Raw genomic sequence first — 26937 nt, 5'->3', positions numbered from 1 at the left:
GGACTTGCTACTTCCAAGACAGAGCTTGCTACTTCAAATCTTGTCTGTTTTCCATGTGGAGTCCCCGGCACATCTATGCTGAGTGTCTCCTAAATGCCCTCAGCTGCTATGGTCTGCACCCCACTGCTCTTCTGTGTAAGAGGCTCCTAACAAGGGTCGTCTTTCACTCTGTCTGAAATTCAGGATGCAAGCCTCTTCTGTGTGAATCAGAGACTTCTGTCTTAGAGGTCTGTCACATTTTTCTTCTTGAGCTCTTTGCCTCTAAAACAGCTTTATCTGTCTGCTTTTCACTGCAGCAGTGCCACTGATTTGATTCTGAGTGGATGGAGCTAGATCTGAAGTGCCAGAATAATCTATTTCTCTCATGACATGTCTAGCATGTTAAAATTAAGCAATAGCCAACTTATATTTGCACTTAAATTAGACTGTAATAGCACTGTTCTTAGGGGACCCTAATAAGAACTGGAGAATGACACTAAATCAATGGACTTCTTGTTAAAAGTACTAACCTAAAATTCAGATGCTAAGCCCAATGGACTTTGTTCAAACCTGTTAAAATAGACTTTCCATGAAATAATATTGTAATGAAAGAGTTTTATCTTTAGGTTTTTAAAAGTATCTCTTACATGAGTAGAAAGAGAAGTAAAATAGAAAGGCATTGTTTGTAAAATAAAAATAAAAATAAAAATAAAGCGGATGTTAGCACACATCCCATGCAGTGTGTGAATAGTATGTGGTTTTCTTTTTAGTCAACTTTATTGAGTATTCTTATTCCATTCTCTTCCAACACAATGTGTTTCTCACTTTATATTTGATCTGAATTACTCTTCTAGCTGTATGATCCACGCATGCTGATATCTCTTCTGCAAAACACCCAGGATCCTGGTTCATTCCATAATTTCCTTTCCATCAGTATTAATTCTTTCCATTTCCACCCTTTACAGGACAGCCTAAATAAGGCAAAATCTTTTCAGTCATAAAGATAACACACCAGAAGCTATGCCCAAAAACCTTTTCCAGAGAGAAAAGTATAAATCCTCATCATTCCAGATGAGTTAATGAGGACTCTGTATGAAGTCAGTCAGACTGGTCATTACAGGTCTCCATCACTGTGCTTTCTTCTTTCCCTCTCTGCCTTAATTTTAGATACACATTTAGATTTCCCCTGAATCACTTGCTTCTGAGGGTGCTGGCCTGCCTTTGGCTGGTTGCATTTTCAAAACAAGCTTCCTGTCTTTGCGTAATAAGTGGTTTTTTGCCTCTTTTCAGTGATGGTTGGGCAGACAGAGACGAAGTCATTGAAGGTTACGAACCTGAAGCAAATGGAGGCATCACCATCAAACTGCAGTCTCCAGAGGTCCTGTCATTTGATGACTACTATCTGAAGCTGCGCCTGGACACCAACACCCGCAACCCCTGGTTTCCGGAGTTCTGGCAGCACAGATTTCAGTGCCGCATCCCAGGGCATCCGCTAGAGAATCCCAACTTCCAGAAGAACTGCACTGGTAACCTGTCAACTATTTACTCTTTAAATCTGTGTTCTGGCAAAAATTTGTTGGGTCTTTTAGTTTGGTTTGGGTTTGTTGTTTTTTTTTTTTTTAATATATAAATCACTGATGAAAAGTGCCAACTCCAAATTGTACAGATATAAATCCCAACTCTGGCGGGAGTATGTCTGGCACTGGTTTCACAGCCTTTTCTCAATTTAGTTCTGCTCTGTGACAGAGAGACTTGTTCCCATTTCATGTTTTAGGGCTATGCTGAGGCTGACAAGAGTGTCCAGTTTTGTAATATGGCTTTTAAACATAAGTAACCATTAAATTTTAACAAAAATAGGAACAAATTTAAACTTTTTTCCAAATTCAGCTTTTCTGAATAGCTGAATAATAAACTTATAGTATGTTTCCACTATATAGCACTCATATAAAAACCGTGCTGTCTTACCGATAGAAGTAGATCTCACCTTGTAGTAAAAGAAGTGTAACTGTGCATACACAAGTTTTCTTCCATGGTAGAAGCTGAGAAAATAAACTAAAATGTTTCAGTAAGATGAAATTTATTAGTAAATTGAGATTTTTGTAAAATATATGCTGAATAATTTTTGCAAGTATCTTGTTTGTAGTTTGCAAATATTTCATTTCTAGTCAAAAAGATACACTTTGATAGTAAGGAAGTTACTCCATTAGAAACAAAACTAACAAAGCCTGGCTTCCCATGGCTTTCTGTCCTATTCTTTACATCTCCACCTCCTCTATCTCATAGCAGTAATCTCAGCTGGTCTTCATGTGCTCCTGAGGTGAATTTTCATAGTGTTTCTAGTTCTTCCCTTCTCTATTAGTAACACCTCTTAACAACAGCTTCCACACTACTTTTTGTTTCCCCCAGTTTTCTTAGTAACAGCTGAGACATATCACCAAATACTGTCACTGGCTCAAAACCGGCTTGATGTGCTGACTGGCAGACAGGCTGGACCGTGTGGGTGCTGAGTGCCTAACAGCAAACCAGATGGACTAAATCAATGTTGAGGTTATACTGATATTTTCTACTCAAAGGAGTCAATAGCTTTGGACTCTACCAAAATGTTGATTTATGGTGTATAGATTTAATTGGCTGTGAGACTGCTTCAGCTCAGACAAAGGAGTTAATATAAGCAAATAAGGGCAAAGATTACTAAGGAGAAGTTGAATGGTTGATGCACAGTGCAAATGCATAGCCTGCCTTCCTAAGAAGAAACTTTAAATTGCATTGTTTTGCTCATTCCATTCACATAAATAAATTTCATGCTGATACTCTCTAAAAAGATCTCCTTCAGAGGACTCTCTGCAGCTGTTGTAAACACTGCTGGTTTGTTACCCAGTCTCTGTTTGGTTATGAAACTAAAAACTGTAGTTTAAACCAGCATAGTCATTCTTCATCTGCTGCATCAAAGGCAAATACCAGCTGGCGAGTTCAAAACAGTCAAGATGGGGCACTTCTGCATGTAATGTGTAGATGAGTTTTCAGACAGTGGTTGCTGTAGACTCTAAAATTGTACTTGAGCAAAAAAGCAGTTAAACAAATTCATGGAAGAAAATTAATGAGGGCTGTTTTATGGAGAAAAGCAAGCAAACATACAAACAAAACCAAAACCACCCCAAAGCGGCTCAGGACATCCCAGGGTTGAAGCCACTGGACACTGGAAAGGGTGCTGCAGAGGTATTATTACATTCTTGCCATGATGTTCTGTGCTTCTTTAAGTTTCAGGTATTAGAGACAGGAACCACTACATTCTGATACTACTAGTGAGACATAAGACCATTTGTCTGCATTGGCAGACTCTGACAGTAAATAGTCACAATTCAGACACCCAGACTTCTTTTCCTCCTCTAAAAAGCTGTAAGTTTTTGCATGAAGCCTCAAAATATGCAATACATTTTATGCTTTGCTGAAAAGCAGTCAGCTCTTAAATTCGGTGGTGAATCACTGATAACCCTCAGGCTTATCACACACAACTAAGAAGTTCATGAATATCTGAAATCACCAAGCAGAAACACCACAATGTATCTATTCCCAATAATGGTGTACCTACAGACTCAAGAGACCTACATTGCCCCCAGCGAGTCTGGGGGCAATAAAGTATTGTATTCATTTTTCTTTAACTGCACAAAGTTGACTGGTGCACAAAGTCTGGCACCACCAGAGCTCTCTGCACATGTCTTTATCTGACCTTTCTACAAGGTTAAGAATGTCATTTCAAATGCTATCAGCTTCAAAGCTTGCTGGTGGAGCCTTTCTCCCCAAGAGGGTATAGTACGACAATGCCAAGAAACCGCTGCCTTTACCTCTCACAGGTTCAGAAGCAGGCCTTTTTACAAACTCTCTGCAAAAAGGAGTCTGGATTGCCTCTTCCCTCTTTTGCAAAGTATCTCCATGCACAAACTTGAGGGAAAGAATCCATGCTGCTCAATAAATAATAAGCACTAATATTTGAAATCCATTAAAAGTGCCGATAGACAAAGTTCTGACTTCTTTGCAGTACTACAAATTTAGGTACTTCTACTACTACTGCATCACCCCAGGAAAATTATCTGTATTCAATACTGGTATCAAGCACCTTAACTCCATTATATCTAAGAGCTTTCACTCTTACCTCACAGTATTCCATCAATATTCCTGTAACAAGGTACGTGGAGTCCTGCATTATGGAAAAAGCTGAGTCTCCTATGGTCCCAGGAATCCATGCACATTATTAGCATTCACTGTCACCATCTGGGTCCTGATCTGTTCTGTATTCCAGAAGTGAACTGGTAGTCCTTACTGAGAACAAAGCAGACCCATAATTTTCAAAGGCAGTAGACTTCTCGAGTTCATCTTCCATGTTTAGAGAGTCAGCATCTCAGGAAGCTATCTAATGAAAAAGAAAAACGAGGACAAAAATGCTGGTGATATTTAGGGGAGCATCGTGTGTTTGTGTTTACCCAGCAGTAGGTTGCCTAGGAGCAGCCAGAAACAAAAGAAAAGGCAGTGTTGTTCTCTAACTACCTTAATTTTAAAAGATTCAGAATACTTTGGCCTATCCATTTTGAAAAGGAGATTAATTGCAAAGTCTGTATTTGAGAATCTTCAATTGCTGTCTGCCCAGTATAATTTGCTCATATACAACATAATCACTTTACTGAGTGATTTATTCAGAATTGTCGCTGGAATGTAAAGTTCAATTTTTAGCATTCATGGATAGGCAAGGACTTCTCCTCAAGCAATTATAGCTGCTGCATTTGCAATTTCTCACACCTTGTTACCGTTGAGTCAGCACTAGCTTGGGATTGCAGGCTTTCTATTTAGCAAGGGAAAGCCCGTTCCTAGAAATCCCCCTGCTCTGATAGCAGGAATTACTGCTTGAATTTCTTTATTCAGTTCCTAGAAGACTGATGTTTTCCTTCAGAATTCTCATGTTACACTGAGCTCTGAATGTCCATGTGCATTTTTTGGGGAAAAAAGTCTATCTGAATTAAGTACTACTGGAAGGATGCAAGTCCAAGAGCATTCTACTCTGTGAAGTCTGTGGGATGCCTAACAACTGTCCGTGTTTTCAGAATAGCTTATCTGGATATACTAGGTCTATATGGTAGTAGCACAAATTCTTGGGAAGAGAAGATAGTCATCAAAAGTAGCAGTGACTGCTCTTTTGGATTATCCCTCCTTGCAAAAATCAAAGAACTTGCTTTTCCCACTTGGGTGGCAGCCAAATGAGTGGGAGCTGGTTTTGCCTAATTCTTTGCTAATGCTGTAGCCAAAAGCTTCGCATCTAGAAATTTTCTTGTATGTAGATGTATTGGATCTGGCTGGGATGGAGTTAACTTTCTCCATAGCAGCTCTCATAGTGCTGTGCTTTGCATTTACAGTTAGAAAGGTGTTGATAACACACCAGTGTTTTGGCCGCTGCTGATCAGTGCTTGTACAGCGCGGAGGCTCCCTCCACTTCTCATTCCCCTTCCTCCCTGTCAAAAGCCAGTAGGCTGGGAGTGGGTAAGAGGCTGGGAGGGGACATAGCCAGCACAGCTGACCTGAACTGACCAGAGATCCAATACAATATAATGTCATGCTGCGCAGGGAAAGCTAAGAGAAAGGAGGGGGTTAGAAGGGAGCGTTCATTGTTAGGGCATTTGTCTTCCAAAGAAGCCACTACATACTGGTGCTCTACTTTCCAGGAAGTATCTAGACATCACCTGCTGATGGAGGTAGAGAATCTTTTTGTTCTTTGCTTCCATGCATGGCCTTTGCTTTTCTTCATTAAAACTCCCTTTATCTTGACCCACAAGGTTTTAATTTTATTTTCTCTCCCTTGTCCTTCTGAGGAGGGGGAGTGAGAGAGTAGCTTGGTGGGCACCTGCCAGCCAGCCAAGGTCAACACACTACAGCAGAAAAGAGATATTTGTCTATGACCATTTTCCTGTAGTTTCCTTGGCATCTAGCGGGCCCAAACCACTTCCAGTACAGTTTGTAAACTGTCCATGCCACTATGGTACTCTCAATGTTTTCCATATAGAAGCTACATTTTTTACAAAACAAAGTATATCCTGCAACTCTGCATGGACCCCCAATTCATTATGAGGTTCGGGATTTCACATCATTCTTCATGCCCTTCAAATGAAAAGTTAGAACAGAGCAGACTGTTTTAGCATGAACAACAACAACAAAAAAAAGCTGTTTGTGAATTGGAGATACTAAGAAGCTACCTAAATCAGGATGGACCTGACACTAAGTTCCTGTAGCACACAACCCAAGCAATAGTCACAACTTATCTCTGTTCAGCAGACAATTCAGCCTTTTCCACATTTGGGAGAATGTATGGAGATTGTACCCTGACAGCAAGTGATAGACTGATGCTAAACTGTGTATGTCAGGCATACACAGTTCAGATAGATACCCTTCCAACAGTTTGTAGACTGTTTTCTCCTCCCTGATCTGATAGAAATAGCCTGAATGGAAGTGGTTTTCTCTCCACAAAACTACAATGACAAATATTTCTCCATTTGGACTTGCTGAGCCCACATAGGCCAGAATTAAATGCCAGTCTCATTCTTTCAGAAATGGTGTAGAATTCAGAGTAGTGTAAACACTTGTACAGAGGTCTAAGTACTGTTTTACAGAATGCCTTATTCACCTCGTGGCAGATAATACAATGATTGTAGTTTATGTAAATGGTATGGGATGAGTGCTCCTCTGCACCACAAGAGACAGTTATGAAATTGGTTATAGAACTGATGCAAACATCAGATTATGCTCACAGCAGTTCATCTGCCGGGACAACAAAATACATTGGCAGGCAATCAGCACAGACATTTTTCAACAGAGTAAAGTGGAGCAAACTGGGCAATTCGTGATTCATGCATTGATTCAATCGATCTTTGAGGAGGATTATTTATCAGTGAATGTATTTGTGGTGGACAAGAGCAAGAAATGTAGTTGTTTGGGTTTTTTCCAAAGTAGGTCCAAGTTCCCTGTAGGATGCTTACTCGTGCCTTGGTCATGCCATAACAATCTCTTTTTCTGCTAATTCCTGTCTTGATCGAAAAGAACAACAAATGATCAGTCTGAGTGCAGCCAGAGTGCCAGAATCAGAGAATCAGTCAGTCCTGAAGGGAGCTCAGGAAGAATGCAGTCCAACCCCCTGATCAGAGCACGGTAAGCTGTGAGTTCAGACCAGGTTGCTCAGGGCTTTATTTACTGGGGCCTTGAAAACCTCCAAGGACGAAGGTGGTACATCTTCTCTGGGCAGCCTGTTCCACTACTTGAATAGGAAAAAGTTTTGCCTCATACCCAGTTTGAACCTCTCTTGTTTTAAGTAATGCCTGTCATCTCCTATACTCCCACCATGCTTCACCATGAAGAATCTGTCTCTTCTCAATAACCACCCCATAGGTATGAGGGGCTGTTGTAAGATTCCCCTGCAGCCATCTCTTCTCCAGGCTGAACAAACCCCAGTCCTTCAGCCAGTCCTCAAAGGGCAAGGACAGCAGTAATGGATCATCTTGATGGCCCTCTGCTGAATATGCTCCAGGTTATCAGTGTCTTTCTGTATTCGGGGTTCACAGTTTGTGAACCCACAATGCAGTATCCTAGATGCAGCCTGATGAGTGCAAAGTAAAGGGTGGTGGTAGTCGGGAAGTAATTACATGCAGCAGTCACTGGCTGTGCTATCAGTACAACCCAGAATGCTGTTTGCCTTCATTCCTGCCAAGGATCTGTATGGCCACCATATTCTTGTGTCAAATTTGGTTCTAAGAAGTTGTATATTTTCCCATCTTCTTTCTGCATCAGCAGACTTGCTTGGAAAGAGGACATAAGCTTTCATTACACTGAAGTGGTTCTGGATGACCACCATATATCTTCATAGCTTGCCAAATCATGGGTAGAACATAATAATGGTAGCAGAAAAGAGCTTGTGAGGAAGACTAAATATTCCAGAAAAGGCATTTATACTTTGGTATGAATAATGCAATATCATACTTCTTGAGACAAAAATTGCAGGGAATATAGATTATATTGTCACTATAAAAACCTTGAATTATTCACTTTGCTTGGTATAGTCATAATTTGAAAGAGATGAGCATGGTGCAGAGGTGTTTTAGGTATCAGAGACCCACATAGCAGCATGTACAAAGAGCAGTGCAGTGTTACATGAGCACACCAGTTCAAGTACAGGAGTAGTATAATTATGTCTGTGGGACATTTTACCCAAGCTACTAAATCAAATAATTCCAATAAATGCTTCTGGAGCCAGCGTGACTCGTTTGCCTCTAGTTAAGATTTCTCTGAAGAGCATCCTTAAGTGTTTGCCGCCATTATCACCCACTCATAAAAAAGTAACTGGTTTTCTCTCATCCAGACATAGAGTCCTTACAGTCTTAGTGAGGTTGTTGTTTTGGTTTTTTTACATAGGATAAAAATGTGTTTTTTAGAAGATCTACAGTGTCTACTCATGCCTGTCGTGATGTTTGTTTTCCTGTATTTGTCTGTGAAATTCTCCTTGACTGCGCTTGTTAGGAAGACAGAAGGCTGATGGCTGGCCTATTCCCAATCTTAGACAGTTTTGTACTTGGATAATACATCTTTCAGACCACATCCAGTCCACCAGTAATGTAGTTCAGAGTTTCTCTTGCTCAACGATTTTTTTCTCAAGGCCTATCTTAGTTTTGTTGAGGTTATATCAGATAACATGGGGCCCTCATTTTCTCATCAGTGGACAAAGCACTCCAAAGGCTGTCCTTGCTTTTTTTCCTACACCTTGTTGAAACGGTGAATGCGTTTCTAGTAAAAGTTGACCTGAGTGGTTATCAGAGTGTTTCAGGTTATGTGTGAATGGGACAAATTAGATCCAGCAGACATTATTAGGGCTCATTCTGCAGTGTCAGAAGTGCTCATAGGTGCTTTTCTAAGAACGTGACTTTAATCTCAACATCTGCAAGGCTCCCCTTGTACCACCTGTCCCATGACACTTTGCATCAGTAGAAGCACCTACAGTAGGAGCTATGTGTGCTACAATAGGTCAAAAAAGTTAATTAGAAGACAATAGCCTGAGTGCACACTCTGTCAGATCAGTCACTGCTGGTAAATCACTTGTGCAATATATAGGAGACACATTCATAAGATTTTGAAGAAGGAAGCAAGCTATTGACATGCCATGACTTCTTCAAGGCATGTCAATAGTTTGCATCTTATGTATCCTGCGACTTATCCTCCCTAACTCCTGCTTTGAATTGTATACTTTGTATATATACTTTGTTCCCTGCAGTAGAGGAGCTGAGTCCTGTGTCACTGTCTTTGTTCTCGGTATGAGGCAGGAGATCCTAGGAGCCATCCCACAGTAGTGATCAAAAATGATCTCAATTTCACTGGCATCTAGAATGAAGCCTATTAGAGACAACTTGTCTGAAAGAACTCTAGTTGCTCCACTTTTTAGTCAAGGCTTTTTTACAGCAGATAAGACAGGAGAGCTGTAGTCTCATTTTATTTCCCAGACTAGGTGACAGACAGCTTCTAAGGCTTAAAGAAGAGGAAGATTAATAATGTGTTTATCTGTGATAAATCATATGAATTATTCAGAGAAGATGGCCAGGTTTTTGTTCATTTGCTTCTAGGTTCTTATTTCTGTGTTTGGAAGATAGCAGCTATATTTATATAAAATTTTATATTTCCAGAGATGCTTTTAAACCAAGCTGTCAATCAAAATACAATAACAATAAATATTTTTCTTCTTTTAGGATCCATGTAAAAATGAGATCATCACGAAATAAAGGAAAGAAGCGATATACATACACACCTTTGTAAATAGCATAGAAGACAGTTTGCAGAACACATACATGTTACAGCAGGATATGATAAAAGCTTTCTGAATCTAGTATTTACACCTACATTTTCCATTGTGTGTTTTAACAGTCAAAGTTTCCACTTCTGGGATTAAATCATTTCTCAGGAAGGCTTGTAACATTCAGCCTTCTCCACTACATTAGTAAACTGATGGTGCTACAAAGGAACAGGACGCATGAATCATGCTCCCTTGTGCCTCCCTGGAGCTCCTATCTCCTGTGCCTGGAGAGTGATAGGGGCACTCCTGACTGCTCAGACTGCCACAGGTGCTTTGAACTTGTATCAGGAGTGTGGTGAGGATAAAAGCACACAAATTGATTGACTTGTTCCTAGAAATGTGTGCAGGTCACACACTAGAACAATTAGCCTAGATATAAGCATTTGACCAAATCGCTACGTAAACCGGATGAAATAATACAGGTAACTGACCTGAAAACAAGGCCAACTGCCTTCTGTCAGCCCTTCCCGGTCTTTTGTTAGATCCTATCTTCCCTTTCCTCATTTACCTGTAGGTGGAAACTTTTTAAACTCAGCCTTCAATTTTATGGGTTGTTGCTACTGGCAGCATTACCCCATAAACACAGATGCAAAGGAGATACAGTAGAGGCTAATGTGTAGGCACAAACCCACACACTCGCACATGTCTAGCTGCAGCCCAGAGATACCCTTTGTGCACAAGGATATGTTCTGAAAAATAGCCAATAGAGGTCTTACAATAAATGTATTCTTCTTAATAGGCAAGCAGTGGTGTAGGGCAATAAATGGTGAGAATGACTAGTAAAACTTGAACCATACAAACTGCAGACTTTCCTACTCAGAATAAGCTGTATTGGTGCACATAGGGAGAATAACCTGGTGGAAGATGTCCGCTCCAAAGAGTAGCACCACCAGAATAAATTTTTGTTTTCCCACTCATACTGGGAGGTCTGGGGGAGCACATAAGTCTGCTAGTGTGGAGGGAACTAGGGAAAAATAATGAAAGCAGCTACTGCAGTTAGGCTGGGCTGAGCTAGAGAGGGCCGCTGCAGCACAGCAAGGTGTGAGACAAGTCTATTTCCAAAGGTTTCCTTCAGCTTAGGTTTTGGAGATTCATATAATAGACAGCAGCTTTGGAGAAACCTGCAAGTTCGAACCTTTAATTTAGCTCTGCATTCAGGTTCAGCTATATAGCAATGGAAAATCAGGGCTGTTCTCATCAAAGCACTCTATACGTTATGCTATGCAGCGTACTGTCTACTTTCTGCAAAGACCGGTTTATTCTGCCTGTTTTTCCAGGTTTATTTTGTCTAAAAATTCACATGACAGGGTCCCATTTTCTTGTGAGATCTCAAGTGCTCTCAAGTGCTTGAATAATTTGGGTTTGGCTGTGCTGATAGCCCTTTTTTCCTGCATTGTTACATTTAGCTATACCCAGGAAAAAAGGAGCTATGCTAAAATGAATACTTTGAAAATTCTTTCAAAGTCAAAAGAATCCTGCTTCTGTTTTTTCTGTTGAATTTAATGTGTGAATAAGGATTAGGGCCACTTATTTTATCTTCTGATTTGCTTAGCTCTAGTTCGCTGCTAATCAGAGGTGCATTGTCCTCATGCATTCGTCATTCATAAGCTTCTAATCTTAGCTTAGCTTTAAAATGAATCTTTTCTGTGATAATGTACTTGAACACAGCTCTGGGCATATGTCCATTTAAGGGGAACATAAAGTAGATCTCTGTGATCTGTGTATTTGCAATTAATGTATTGCATATCGCAAGGGTTACAAGCAAATGTTTGGATCTTCCTAACAATAACTTCAAAACTACACTTAATTTAACCAAAAACTGTGAGTGTGCTTTGTTAAATTATAACATGGTTCAACTAGGCACTAGTTAGGGTGGCAGAGGTCACTTTGCTCCTCAGCTCCAGAGCAGCTTCAGCAGCTGCTTTAGATCCTGGGAAGCAAAGGGGGTCTCTGAGAGCAATTGCGTGGCTGCAGGGCTGCTGTGTAGTCAGGATGTGGAGCAATTACTCACATTGCATGTGTGAAATCCACCCCATCAGCATGCAGACATGTGATTCCAGGAAACTAGCGCTTCAGACAGAAGGTTGCTTGTGCAAGGATATGGTCTACTAAAACAAAACAAAGCAACCAAACAAAAAAAAACCCCACAATACAAAACCAACAGAAAACTTGGCAAAGGATTAATTTGGAGGGAGCTATATTTCTGCAGACGTGAGACACATTGGTTTTCATATTGATTTATACTCGGGCAGCTAATGCTGGTGTTCTTAATACCACTTTAACATTGAGAACAGGTGAGGAAGAAATGGTTTGTGTTTTAGAATAATAATAAAAGAAAAATAAAACCAATAGTACTGGCTGGTGGGTGATACACTATCATGCGAGAATTCTGAAACCCATCTTAAATCAATAGTGTTTTAAAGCATATCAAATATTAGATATCTTTCCTGACTGTTCCTCAGACTCGTACAGAACCACTGGAATTTGAAATAGCAAAAGACCAGTTAGACCAGCTAGTCTGTGCCAGCCAGCTATGGGCTAGTATCCTACCATGAGGGGAGCACTTGGTCTGTTGTTAACATGAGATACTGACTCCCATCTTCAAAGCCCTCAGGATCTCATGCCCATACACGGACAACCATGAGCCAGTACTTAGATGTTTACAGGTCTAAATCAATGTCCAGAAAAGACTGTATGTGATTTCTTCCATTTGTTGTCTTTATGGTAGATAGGAGCACAGATCTCCAGAGAGCATAATTTAATGAATATGTGTATGTTATTATTTTCATCGTATTTTTCCACTCTGATCTAAAGACCCTGACTAATAGTTTTGGGTGTTGTCCTTGTGCTGAATTTTTAACATATACTGAGACTAGATTTCTACTAATTTCTTTGCCCCTTTCAGTGGTAATGCTATGGTTAAGATGAAGGTTGGTTTTTTTTTTTTTCAACTCTGAACCAGCATTTTCTGATGAAGATACCCAAAATTAGGCTCCTTAAGTGCGTGCTCTGAGACCTAGATAAATTGGCCTGATTTTAAGGGTACTGATCTCACGTAATTCCCATGGAAGTCAACAGCAGATAGTTCGGGTATTAATCAAGTCAATTAATTAGGTGCCTGAATATGTATTCAGGTTCCTAATTTAAGTGTGTAAGGTGGTTAATGTTCTGAAAGCTGCAGTACAATTACTGAATTCTGTCTCTTTCAGATAAAGTCTTGGGCTTCATATGAAAAGCATGACACTCGGAATTTAATCAGTCCTATTTCTCATGCTTTTCATTTTTTCATTGTTGTGTGTTATAACAGGATCTCTGTAAGGGTATCTGACTCAACTTTTTGTTTGTTTGCTTGTGGGTTTTTTTAGGAGTGAAAGCATGATTAAAGCTAGCCAAATAACATTAAAATCTGCAAACATTTCTTTACATTTTTAAATAAATTAGATTTCAAAGGTGTTCATTCCTGTCTCATGTAAGAGTAGCACAACTCATTATCTGCTAGACTTGTTCCAAATAACAGATCTGTTAAGAATAGGAGTTCTAAATATGTCTTTAATGGAGTGTGTGAATAAGGCAGCAAGGTTGCGTAGCTACCTGAGGGAGAGGGGAAGACTGAAGGTTGCGCTTTCTTTCTTTTTAATTGTTTCTCCGCAGGAGTTCAGGTCATGTAGAAAATGGTCTGTGTGGACTCCTGTCCTGAGAGAGACTGGGTCGGGGTTCAGGGTAGCACTGGATGAAGGCTCTAAAGAAAGCAAGAGAAGCAGGCAGATCCAAGGTCTCTGTGATAATAACCAATCACATTATATGGTGCCCGAGGCTTTGGTAGCATGGACACTTGTGGGACCCTGCAGAGTTTGAGAAAGAGGCTCAGAGAAGGTTTATTGTTGGACTGGGAGTGACAGAAGAAGCTACAGAACACACAGTAAGAGTAACAAATTGAATTCCCTGTTGTCATATTCCCCGGGAAGGGGGCAGAAGAAAAGAAGAGAAAATAATTTCAAAAAAGAAAGAGTCAAAGTCAAAGAATAAGTTGGGACTGGGGGATCATGATGCCAGATGAGAGTACAGCCTCTGGTCAGGATCAGGCAGGGCAAAAGCCCTCCTTTCCATTCACCTGGTTAGTGAATTTTCCATTAAAATAACTGTGCTATTGCCTGTGTCCTTTAAATGCAAAGGTTGAGCTTGACCATTCAAACACTTTTGTCAGCAGTAAATTTTAGTCAGCTAATGAAACAATAAGATAGATTTCAAATGCTATATCAGGAATTGAAATCAGTGTCTGCTGATTACATGTGCAAACCATTCAATCAAGGGCTAAAAAAAAAAAAAAATCAGCTGGCATATTTTATTCTTGTTTAGAAGATGAAATATTCATTTCTAATTAAAATAGGAGCAGAGAAATAATGTCTTACTGCAGAAGTTAAATAATAATTTCAAATAAATAATAAAACATGTTGCGGTCATTTTGCAGGCAGTTTGTACACAGTCCAGCTTTTAAGAAAAACAAATTAGTCATAATAATTATTTGTCAAGCTCTCATAATAATTACTCTCTGTCTCTAAGAAAGGCACTGGAATCACTTCAGATTATCCTCTGCGTTGCCTGTTTCTACAATGAACATGTCATTTAATGTTATGTCCTATCTGAATTAGAGTAGATTTTTTAAAAGCGTAAACTGCTTCCAACTTGATGGGTCCCCCAAGTTCAGAATCACATGCAGAATTTTATTGATTTCTAGTTTTAAGCCTTGAGTATTATGTTTGGGTGTTTGACCGTAGGTACTAAGAAGCTGCTGTCATTCCATGCCAGATTCCTGGTCAGTCCCACGTGTCTTCCAGTAGGCGATCACAGTATTTTATTTGGGGATGAATTTTCATAAGCTAGAAGGGCCATATATTGATCATATTAAGCTATGATCATAAAATAGCTTAAATATCTTTACAGCATACTTACTTCACGATGGAATCAATTCCAAACATCTTCATTAGAATGTGCATAATAATGACTGTTCATAATTTTATGTGCATTGTAGCAGTTGTAACTACAGTCCCAGTTTAGCACATGAATTCAGCCATGAAAGGGATGGCACATACATACAAAGTTGTTTCTTTTCAAACCATTTGAACTGATACTGAACTGTGTTTGCCTGAGAGTCCAAGGTACAGAAATTGATTTATCTCAAACAGAGACAGTTATTTTTCTCTGTTGTTTTCCAGTCCATGAATTCCAAAGGACAGAAATTAAGATAATAGCCAAAATGAAGTAATCAATAACCTTAAAATTTAACCTTCTTGTCAATTTTTGGTTCTGTTGCTTCACTGTTGGACAATCTGTGAATTGTATTTCTCAAGCTGATCTCATTGCAATAACACATACCAATATCACAGGTATGGATCTTTTTGATTTGAAGAGGACTGCACTGAGATATACTCTGTATATCCTTCAGTTTCTATTTTATTAAACACAGTCTTCACTGCAGAGCTATTTCATCATAATCATTCCACTAAAAACTAGGAATAAAGAGAAGCAATGCTAAAATTTCCTACCAAGCCCATAGCAGCTTATAGCAGTGGATACATACAGAAAAGGTTTCAAATACCAGCTTGCAGGCTTGTTTAGAGGAGAAAGAATCTCAGCAAATCATCCTCATAGGGCCATAAACCCTAGGCTTTTTCTTAAGTAAAATTCCTTATGAAGAATTTTAGCCCAGTGGGAAGAAACACAGAGGCTTCAGGCCATACCGTCATCTCATACAAAAGCTCTATTAGGCTGGTGAGCTTCTGTCAAGCCATCTGCTCTAAGTGGATCTCTCCAGACCTGGATGTAACAGCATGTGCTTATATATATTAACTTGTAGGGGAAGTTCTCTGCTTATTACCCAGTTTCCCACTCTTTCCTGTTGCTATAAATACTTTTTGTGGACACATACTCTTGCAACTTTTCAGCTCCGTGATTGGTTTCTTTCAGCTCTCACTGATAGGAATTATAAATGCATGGGGACGATCTGTGTAGATTGCAAACCTGTGGTGGTACAGAGCTGTACCTTACCAGGGGCAACCTAGTGAAGGAAGAGACAGCCCTCTCCTGGGGTGGTGGGCATGCAGGCAACTGTGCTGTTAGCATGGCCTTAGATGCTGCATTGTATTTCCTTTTGAGTCCTTTGTTTTACTGCTGGCCAAGACAAGAGACAGAGCAGACTCTGCAGATTTATGGCGAAAGGGAAAAGGAACTTTTTCTCCACCACAGGCCTGTTTTGCTCTCACCTGCCTCCCCTTCCAGATGCAGTGCTGGCAAAGACACACAGCCAGCTGCTGCAAAGGCCCTCAGTTTTGCACTAGTGTCTTCCAAAGGCAGAGAGAGGCTGCAGCATTGCACATCAGCTAGGAGTGTTTGTGAATATAGAATATCTCACTCAGACATGCTCTGGCGGCTCACCCCGGCACTGCCACCTACAGAGATCAGGCAGGCCCAATTTTTGCATTCATTTGAAGCTGTAGCCAGCCTTTGGGAAATGACAGTCTTATCTCCTGCTTAGCTCCTTCGGTTCACTAGAGAGGAGATGTAAGAGGAAAGCTGTTTCTGCTCTCTTGGGCACAGCCACATTTGAACACAGCTTTGCCATCTCCCACAGTGTGAGCATGAGTTATGTGCATTGCCACTTGGTGTTTACATGTTAAATCTGTTTTTCTTGGAGTTCTGTGGTTGTGTGAGAGTCTGAATGTCCATGGGGAGTAGCAGAAAGGGTAGGGAAGGGAAGTGAGCTTCAGACTCTTTTGTCTGCTAAGCAAAGAATGGGAAACACAGGAGCAGTTAGAGATCAGTTTCCTTTTGTTTTGCTCTCAATGGGTTGGACCTGCGAGTTCAGACTTCAGCAGAGATGCTCAGTCCCCTTTCTCCTGCCCAGTGTCTAGCGACTCTGAGACTCCCCCTGCATCTGATTAATGAGTGAGTCAGCAGCTTGTGCAGTCATTTCTTCTCATAATATTTCTGCTTTGCTGTAGCACTGTTGTATTTGTGTATGCCAGCCTCATTCCGGAGTCTTTGACACTAAGCTCTTAAAACCCTAATGTGCTTACATAACGTGATATGGAGAACCAAGAAAGTAAATTTAATTAAAATCTTTTCCCACTGCTTCTCACACACAGGGAGAGACAAAAGGAAGACACTTGTTTCAAACACTGAAGAGTAATATGGCATTCTCACGAAAACAGACAAGTAGACTGAAGACACTGGTCATGTGTAGTATATCTAAAAAGGGGAGTAATCTTCCAAAGTTTAGGTGTTAGGCATCTGAAATAAAGGAGAATCTGTGCCTGGACAGCTGAATTAGTGCTTTGGTTTCCCTTAGCGATTGAGTTGACACCTGTGAAATATGTTGGTAAAAATAAGTAAAAAAAAAACCAAAACCCTTTTAAATTTAATATCAACTCTATTCCAGGAGAAGAAGGTTCATTAGTTATTTGACCAACATTGCTAGTGAAAATAAATAACCCATTGCATACAAATATTGCTGCAATCAGCATCCTGTTAATGCCTTAGAGAATTCTAGTGCAAATATTTGAGGAGCTTTTGCTGAATACTCATCTTTTGAAAGGCTTTCAGTTCTCTCTGTAGTTTTATATGAGAATAGAAGTACACTAATACGGTTAAAAGGCAACATTCTCCAGATGTAACAAAGCAGTAGTATCTGGGAAACCCATGTATTTCCCCATGCTCAGAAAGAAAATAGCAGTGTATCTCAACTGGCAGCTGTAATTGTATCCTAGCTTTTGAGGGAAAAATAAATGTAATTGTGTGAATTGAATCTCTTTGCTAGGGGAAATAAAAACCATTCGAAGAATGGAAGCAAAACCTTTCTGGTTTAATGACATCCTGAAAATAAAGTCTGCAACCCCGTGAACTCCATTTATTGCTTCAGGAGTACTGTAAGATGCCAAAATTTTATCAGCATGTTCTGAAATCTGGTGAAGAACCTGCATATTTTAAGATATTCCTTCCTTTTAGCCGGCTCAGTGAAATCTCTGCTTCCTCTCTTCTTGCCAAAGGGCAACTTGCAAGTCTACAGAGAGTACTGCGTTATTTTCTATAGACTGGTGACATGATGTTCAAGAGGCGGTTAAGGAAAGATGCCTTTTCTTAAATAATACATTCTTCACACTTACCTGAGAAGTTTTGGAGCTTCATCCAGTCAGGTAGTTCACATACAATGGGAATTGAGTTACCTGTTTTATCTTGTGTCTTTTTTGATAACTCTTCTACTATCCTCCCTGTATGTCCTGTCTCTCCTCTCTTCCACTGTATTTAGCTACCTCTTGAACTTGCCTCCCTGCTGCAAAGATCAGACATCAAAGTAGGAAGTGAAGGGGTAACCATTCCCCACATGGTCCTCTTTTGTTTAAATACAGTGTAATAAGTGGTTATCTGGGAGCAGAAGTCATACAAGAAACAATAATTTACCACAATGGGATATTTGTTGTACATTGAATGAAACATTTATTGTGGTCTGTGACAAATATTTCAGCCTATCATTCTGTCTCATGAGAATTACAAATAATTTTTTAATTGAGATTGAAACAAAACCTCTTTTTCCCTGACCCTCCTTTGGCTTGGTAAAACACACACACACACAAACCATTTTTCCACAAATTGTTTGTGGTCACATTAGCTTGTACATAGAGACAGCAAGGTCACTGAGACAGCCCACGACAAGTGAAGCCTGCAGCCCTGCTTGTTCTGGTGACCAGGTAGCATTTCCTGGCCTTTCCCTCATAGGCAGTCAGCTATGGCTGGAACTGCCTGGAAAACAGCCACTTACTTCTGAAAACAGAACTTCAGAAATTCTTGTAGCTCTATAGTTCATTGTGGGGTGAAGAAGATGCGTGTTTGGATGTTTCCATATAGAAAAGTTTTACTCATCTGACTTGCTGCCTGTGACTTACCTTTGGACAGGTTGGATGGGGCTTTGAGCAACCTGGTCTAGTGGAAGGCAGGGGGGTTGGAACCAGGTGATCTTTAAGGTCCTTTTGAACCCAACCCATTCTGTGATTCTATGATTCTATGGTAATGAGTGCAGCAGCATGAACAAGTCCTCTTTATACCATCAAGATGTGAGGATTTTATTCAGCCATACAATATTAATGAACAGAATGCACTTGTTATTAAGAAGGTGACATGAAGTGAAAAAGAGTGCACAGGTTTTTGAACACATTGTTATACTAATTGCATTATAATGTTATTCATTTTGCAGTGCCTTAAAGTGAAAATTGTTAAATAATTTTGTTGTTATCTTTGTTGTTAGATAATGTAAAAGATGTTATAAATAGAATGTAAAAGGGAGTGAACTGGCAATATTTGTAAAATATTTGAACCGATAATGAGTTCAAACAAATGAAAACCCTTGCAAAAATTATTTCATAGAATATTAGTTTGGCACGGTTATTCAGAGGGTTAGCCATTACTAACAGTGCGCCAAAAGACAAGACGTCAGGGAAGACCAGCCTGGTTGAACAGAAAGGTCTGGCTGAAACTCAGGGAAAAAAGGAAAATTTACGACCTTTGGAGGAAGGGGGAGGCAATTCAGGAGGACTACAAAGATGTCATGAGGTTATGGAGGGAGAAAATTGCAAGGGCCAAAGCCCAGCTAGAAATTAATCTGGCTACCGTGGTATATACAATTTCTAAGACCTTCAGACCTCTGTAAGTACCACCAGAACAAATGATAGCTCTCATAATACTTGCTAAGTGGACGTGACCTTGAATATTCAGCAGATAACAGTAATAAATGATAAATCTGCCTATTCCAGATGAAACGTTATCATTTATAACAATTTTATTAAACAGATTTTGCCGCCTTATTCTAATCAGAAGTCGTCTGCGAACAGACTGTGTTCTTCATCAAATGTGTGTGTTTGTTCAAAATTTACCAACTGGCTAGGTGTTGATCAGATTTCCCAACCAAAACGTTTTTACATTTTTTTCCATCCCAAATTCCTTCCTGCCCTAGTCATTCTGAGAACTGCAAATGAATAACCTTTTATGCTTAATTTCTCATTGAATATTAACATAGACTTTTCCTATCTTTATACATGAAAGTTAAATCTTTTTTTGCCATAATTCTGTCAGTGTAATTTTTCTTAATTTCAGTTTGTCGAGTGGGATTTGCACAAGTACCCACTCTGCCCTTGAGAACACTGTTAGCTCCACACTGGCTTCACAGCAAAGGCACTAGACTAAATTCATGGTTGCTTTACGTTCAGGTTCTTCAAAGGACCTAGCTGAAGCTGATATTAGTTAGATGTGAGGCACAATATGGTAAGACTCACAGTGAGTTTCACGAAATTTTGGTCTCTCTTCCTTCCCCCTCTGCTTAGCTATTACTTTTAGCAGTGTTGGGAGCATTTTTCAGTTGTGTGCAGCCATGGCATGGTGTTTGGGTTTGTGGGTTTTTGTTGGTTTGTTTGTTTTGGCAGTATATGTGTGTATATACCCCCCTCCTTTTTCAGCTTTAAGATTGACTGACAGAAACAAAGACTAAAACCAAAACTGTGATTAAGAAAAAATGAGACTATTGAGTAACTGTTAAAAGGAAATTATTAGAGGAAGATTTGTATTGCATCCAATACAAAAATAAGTAAGTATGAAATTTAGGACACCTGAATTCTTAAAGGTCATTCAAAAAAGTAACGGCCTAATTTGAGTGACTTCAATTAATCCAGTACTCACGTGGCTCAAAATTTTCCTTCACTTCGTGAAAGCTAAGGTCCCTTAAAAAAAACCCCAACCAAAACCTAACAAAATACTGTTCTATTTTTAATGTTAATAAACCCTAGTGTTCAAATTAGTCTTTGTAGATCAATGGTATTTTTTCCAAAGGATGAAAGAGGAAGGAAAAATAAAAGTTTCACAGTCCAGAGTTCTGCTTTGCCCTTCATTATATTTCAAAGACCTACTGAGAATAAACATAACTTTACACAGAAGCCTCGTAGCAAACATAATATAGTTCTTGCAGCTATTGAAGTGTTGTCCTATGAAAACTTAATTGAACATTGATTGCCTCTGTTTTGTCTCTGGATGAACACAATTACATGATTTCATTTGTTTTAAAATAAACACACATTTCTTACTGAGTTTTCTGAGTGAATTTTTATAAGTTCAAATACAGAAGTATATTGATAATTGCTAATGATGAAAATGAAATAAAATGGATTTTGGCTGCAGGAAGTTAGGTTTAGGTAAAGCATGACTTCTCAAACTGGATTTACTGGAAAATACCTTATTTACACACAGAGGTGTTTATATTACTGATCTGTAGACAATTCATTACCATATGGTGCTTCACATGTTGCTTTCTACCACAGTACAATTATTTACAGGTGACCTTAGGCAGTCACCTCTGCAGTGGAACTATATGCATGGAGCCTTAATGTAAACTAGATGTTCACTCCTAATTAGACAAAAGCGAATCCTCCCACCATCAAATATTTATTCTTTCTGGAGGTAGGCATATTATATTGAAATATGAGAAATCAAATGCATGCTTTGCTGAGTTAATACATACTTGAGGGAAATGGCCTCTTTTTAAATGCTGGCAGGTTCTGTTACATGTAGTTTTCTACCTCCAGAAGCCACATGAATAGTATTGGTTTCAAACGATTTGAATGGGAGCGATCACCTTCTCCTGCAAAGAAAGTGGCAGATATGTTGCCTCTGGGGAATATTTCTCCACCTGCTCCTTGCTTGGTGGTGCTGGTGGTGAATGTATGGCAGTGAGAGGAGCACATGAGCTCATTCAGTCAGGTTATCCTGTTTTCACAAGGATTTTTTAATGCAGCATCACAGCTGTTTGCTATGTTCAGCTCATCTGGCAAATAGTCACTGAAGCAAGATTTTCTTGCCCAGCTGCAATCAATGTCTGGTGTGAGAGAGACCCAAGGAAAGCAAGCTAGAAATCCCTGCCGTTGGGATCTTTGCTATCCTAATGAATCCCCAGCTGATATAGGCCAAACTTATAGAGCTGAGAAGACCTACCGAATCAGAGCCTTTTCCAAGGATAAATGTAAGGAGGGACTTCATTATTTGATTTGAAAGCCGTATTGTATCTACATTAGGGGAAGGAACTATTTTTTTAACTTGAAAGTTTCAGTGAACTTGAAGATTTTCCGCTTTTCTTCATATTAAAATGACAACTATCTTCTCCAACCTGGATTTGAGAAGTGTCAGTTAACACCTAGTCTCTCACACATCCTACTTCCCTAGTGTAGACAAGGTGTTACTTAGACAAAGTAACAGAGACTGGATTGCAAATGCCTGTTAAACACCGAGTAATGTGGGAGGTCTACAGATAAAAGCATCTTGCAGTTTGGAGCATATTGTGGTAGAATGACTCAGGGGGAAGGAAACATGTTCTTACTTCCAGCTCCCACAGGACCCCTGCAGCACAGGTCTGCTGTGACTCGGGGCTGGCACTGACAGCGCTCAGCAGCTCGTGATGGAAATCAGGGAATGGCCCAAGACCCAGCAGGGTCTGCTGTGGGATGCAGTCACAAATGGCACCCTCGGGCAGCGCCTGCACATCAGCCCATCGGAGCTAAAACCTATATCTGGGGAAAACCTTCACTGTCACATTGTTTCTGATCAACAGAGAGAGACTTCAGTGTCTGCTCATTCTGCAGTTACATAAAAAGTGTTTCAGCATTACGAATTTTGTTTCACTTTCTGTAGCAATCCCAAATTGGCATATCTACTACTGCTTTTAGCTAAAATTACTATTTCTGATAACCTGAGAAATGATGCTGATTTAGGTTGTTTGCTTATTGACACTGAAAGAGATGTGGCTCTCTTGGCCCTCAAAAACATGAGATTTAAAAACAATAAAAGTTTTCATATGTGACGAAGTCGAATTTATAAGCAAATTGTTTTAAAAAGTTGTTCTAGCTGAAATGTATCATATGATGCTGGGCTGTTTAACCCTTTTTAGCATAAAGAACATTGTGGAATGACAAGGAAAAATTTCAAAAAGAACAAATTAAAGCTGACAATTTGCTTAAACTGGTGTTTTCTCATGGGGTGTTTCATTTTCAATGAACTAAAGATTTCTGGGGGAAAAAAAAGTGTGGGTTTTTTTTTTATTTATTTAATTAAAATCCTTGGCTGGCACATTGTTTATGCTTCTAAAGCTTTATAAGAGAAATAAGTAAATCCCTTTTTTAATTTCATTGTTTTTTTATATTTTCATGTTATTTTATCTTTGTTTATAACAATACTTTTTTCTTACTATTGTAGGCAATGAGAGCCTAGAAGAAAACTATGTGCAGGACAGTAAAATGGGATTTGTCATTAATGCTATATATGCTATGGCTCATGGACTGCAAAATATGCATCATTCCCTTTGCCCTGGACATGTTGGGCTGTGTGATGCTATGAAACCAATTGATGGCAGCAAGCTCTTGGAGTTCCTCCTCAAATCCTCATTCATTGGTGTTTCTGGAGAAGAAGTTTGGTTTGATGAAAAGGGAGATGCCCCTGGAAGGTAAACAAATGTTTCACCTCAACTAGCTAAACCAGATGTTGGGAAGGGGGAATGTTGCTGGGTTTGGTGATGGAGATTTCTGAAGCAGTTCTGCTTGGTGAACTCCTGTGTGCTCTCCTTGTTTCACTCCAAATAAGATTGGCTGTCCCAGAGTTCAAAGACAGGTCTAAGCAGAGCAGGAAAATAGTTGCTTGGGGTTTTTTTGCCAGAATGTACTGTGATGCACTCATTTGAGGTCTAGTAAATTCCAGCTGTAATAGCTGCTACTGTCGACCCCTCCCTCACAGACACAGTGTATACACAAGCAATGGGTGAGACAGCAACTTTGTGGACTTGGATGTCACCTTTTTTTTTCTTACAGGAGCCAGCTGACAGAAATCTTTTCCTCTTCATTCAGTTCTGTGGACTGTTTTAAATGTGACACCCCCCAAGATGGATTTTTTTTTTTTTTTTTTTTTTTTAATTTATAAATAAATTTAATTTAGCTGCTGAGGTACACAATATTATTAACTGAAACCTACTCAGGGGCTACTTCACTGGAGTTAGTTTTCCTACTCAGTTATTAAAGTGTTATTAAAGACTCTCACTCCATCTTTGGGCTTACTGCATAAATGCATCTGAGCACCAACACTGCACAGAGAGAGCTCTGGAACAAACAAGAGTTTGCAGTCCAGCCTATGCCTTTAAAGAATATTCATAAGACAGTGGCCTTTAAAGCAACTCTTGTCTCCATTACTAGCCTTTATTAGCAAAACTGATTAACATTTTTGCTATTTGCTGTTTGTATTGCTTGTTATATTTGAACAGTACATACATTTAAACAGCTTGTTACATTTAAATAGTAATAAAAAGCTGGTCATTTTGGTCTCCTTGATGAGTATTGTATACTTCAGATTTTTTTAGTCAAAGATGTAGATGAGCTAGGTCAGACTTTGAAAGTAGAAGCAAGCAATTCCCTTACAGTCAAACACATACTTATTGACACAACTACTTAAATCAAGTCTGCACATGTAATTTAGATAATACAGAGAAATCATTAGTGTAGCTTAGTGTAGCTTTAAGTTTATTATATACTATTTATCTCCATAAAAACATTTTTCCTGCCTTGCATATGCTGCATTGTGTGCCTGTCAGTTATTTGGTTTGATGCTTAGGTGTAACTTTCCAATTTTAACCCAAATCTTATTTACTGTCTTGTCACCTGGGTAGTTCTCATCAGTACCAAGCATAGAATTCAAATTAATAGTTCTTGAATTCAAAATATTGGAGAGTTTATGTCAGGATATTTCTCTGAGTAGGTCAGAATTACAGAATTTATTCCATCCATCATTTTGGCCTGTAACAAGGTTCATTTCTCTTGTTTCCCTGGCCTACTTAGAATTTGATGGGTTATTTTAGGCAGGGTGGGGTTTTTTGTTGTTTCTCTTTTATATTTTCACATCTGGAGTTCGCAAGTTTGGACAAGAAAGTTCAATTAACCTTTTTGTTATTTTGGCTGTAATCCTCAGATCAGTCTGTGGCATTTATGTCATGGGCAATATCATATCATAGAATGGCAATGTGTATATGAAATATGATCTGTACAGTCTGTCAGATCTTTGTATGCCAGCAGTAGTTTATGCCCATGCAGATTTTATTTAGCTTCAGATTAGTCCTAGTGTTCCCACAGCTCCACATGAAAAAGCTCTTTGTGTATGAGTGAACTCACTATACCACTGTTTCAGTACGCAAAAGAATTTTTGTACTTCAGCAAAATGAAAAGATGAACACCACGTACAACACCTAAATACACCAAAGATCTGAAATTTCTTTTTTTTTTTTTTTTTTTTTAGCTTTTCTATGCCAGTGAAGGAATGTCACAGAAATATGTGAAAAGTTTTTTGGTATAATTTTACCATATAATGTGAACAAATTAGCTTCACAAGATGGAGTAAATCCATCATCCTTCTTAGAAGGCAGCAAAGTTCCTCATACCATATTTTCAAAATCCATGAGGTTCTCTGAGCAATTGACACTCACAAGCTCCCAGCTACAGTCATCATGGGTAGAGCAGACAGAGACGCCTGTAGTTATGTTTGCCTGACACTCACATAGTTTCCTGTTTTGAACCCCTTACAGCTTCTTCAAACCTTAATAATTTTTTAGATGTAACTTTTTCTGACTCAGGCTCAATTCATGGTTTCCAGCTTTTATCAAAATGAGATTAGAAAACGTGAAGCATATGTTGAAAGGCTTATTTCTTCTGTGCAGAATCTTTTATTTGAAGAGCTTTTATGCAGAAATGTGAAGCAGACCTTTATCAGAAGGGCACAAATTCAGTCACTTAACTGACTGCACTGCCTCCAGGAAAAATGACAGGGATGTAGCACTCAAAAATCAACAGAATGTGCTCACTATACTGTCATTAAGAGCATAGTGGTAAAATTGCTGACATTTTAACTTTCATTGAGTACCTTACATTTCCTTTCTCAGTAGTAATCATATCACTCAGATTTCCAGAAATGGCTGGAGATGTGAGAGATGCAGTAGTCAACACCACATCCCTCTTTTGGCCTATGCAAGGAGCAAGGGACAGATTCATTTTGAGCTCTTGTCTGTTCCAGGATGACTGCCTACTTTTAGCTTATGGCAGGTATGAAGAAACCTCTCTAGGACAAACAGTTTGCATAGGTCTCTGACCATAAAACACTATTCGACAATGGGCAGGAGAACTTTCAACCCCTACAATGGACCTCTGATGTGTGGAGAAATGCTGAGGTTCACAAGCTAACAGAAATGTTGGTGTTCGTTTTACCACAACTAGATTTGGACATAGACCTATTTAAGCCTAGTTCAAAATTTCCAATAGCTGTTCTGACTTCAGATACGGCAACTCTATCAACTCCAATGCTTTGACTACATTATCTAATGCATAATGCAAAGACTTCAAACTTGGATATAGAGGATCTTTTTTTTCAAATATACGTGGTTGTTTTGAAGTTTGGTTTCTGTTTTGGCCAGTTGCAGTCCAGCATTGGTCATTATTGCTGGTTTCCATTCTGCCTTCCAGGATAGCAAACCTCAATGCCAGTCTAGTATTATGGCTATGGAAAAAAGTAACTTCAGACAGTTCAGACTAACCAGAGTAGGATTGTGCCTGTGACCAGCTGGCTAATATTCTGGCTCACCTCACAAGTAACTTGTTCATATAACACCACCTACTTGGTCCCATCATTTCCCAATATGCCAGAGAGCTTGTTCTTATATCAAAAGAAGGGTTTATTCTCGTATCTGCAGAATGTTTTCATGGCTTCTGTAAATGCTGCCATATGTGTCTGAAATCCAGCTGCTCCAGGTCCTCACTCTCTTAGAGCTTCATAACTATTGCCAAACCCACTTCTTCTTGGATAATAATTTTTAGCCTGGACATGGCCATAAACTATTAAAACTTTACATATGTGAGCAAGGGAATGGGAGGAGGTATTCCAGCACTGACCTTGCCCTTACTCAAAGCAGAAATTTTTCATTAAGGAAAAGAAGGAAAGGATAAAAAACTTAAGCATGTCTCCATACACTGAGTGTGTGT

The 26937-nt window shown here is 39.3% G+C and overlaps 1 protein-coding gene across 5 annotated transcripts in view; it reads left to right on the top strand.

Annotated features, from left to right (window-relative positions):
* Positions 1–26937, top strand: part of GRM1 (glutamate metabotropic receptor 1) — a 172685-nt gene that overhangs the window by 106153 nt on the left and 39595 nt on the right. For all 5 annotated transcript variants that reach the window (XM_030499794.1, XM_030499797.1, XM_030499793.1 and 2 more), the window contains exons 4-5: positions 1270–1505; positions 23126–23372. In XM_030499794.1, coding sequence (XP_030355654.1) covers positions 1270–1505; positions 23126–23372 — 483 coding nt within the window. The remainder of the gene's footprint in view (positions 1–1269; positions 1506–23125; positions 23373–26937) is intronic.

This window comes from Strigops habroptila, chromosome 10 (assembly GCF_004027225.2).
Source record: "Strigops habroptila isolate Jane chromosome 10, bStrHab1.2.pri, whole genome shotgun sequence".
NCBI classification, from domain to species: domain Eukaryota; kingdom Metazoa; phylum Chordata; class Aves; order Psittaciformes; family Psittacidae; genus Strigops; species Strigops habroptila.
This window is presented reverse-complemented; position numbering and strand designations above follow the sequence as displayed.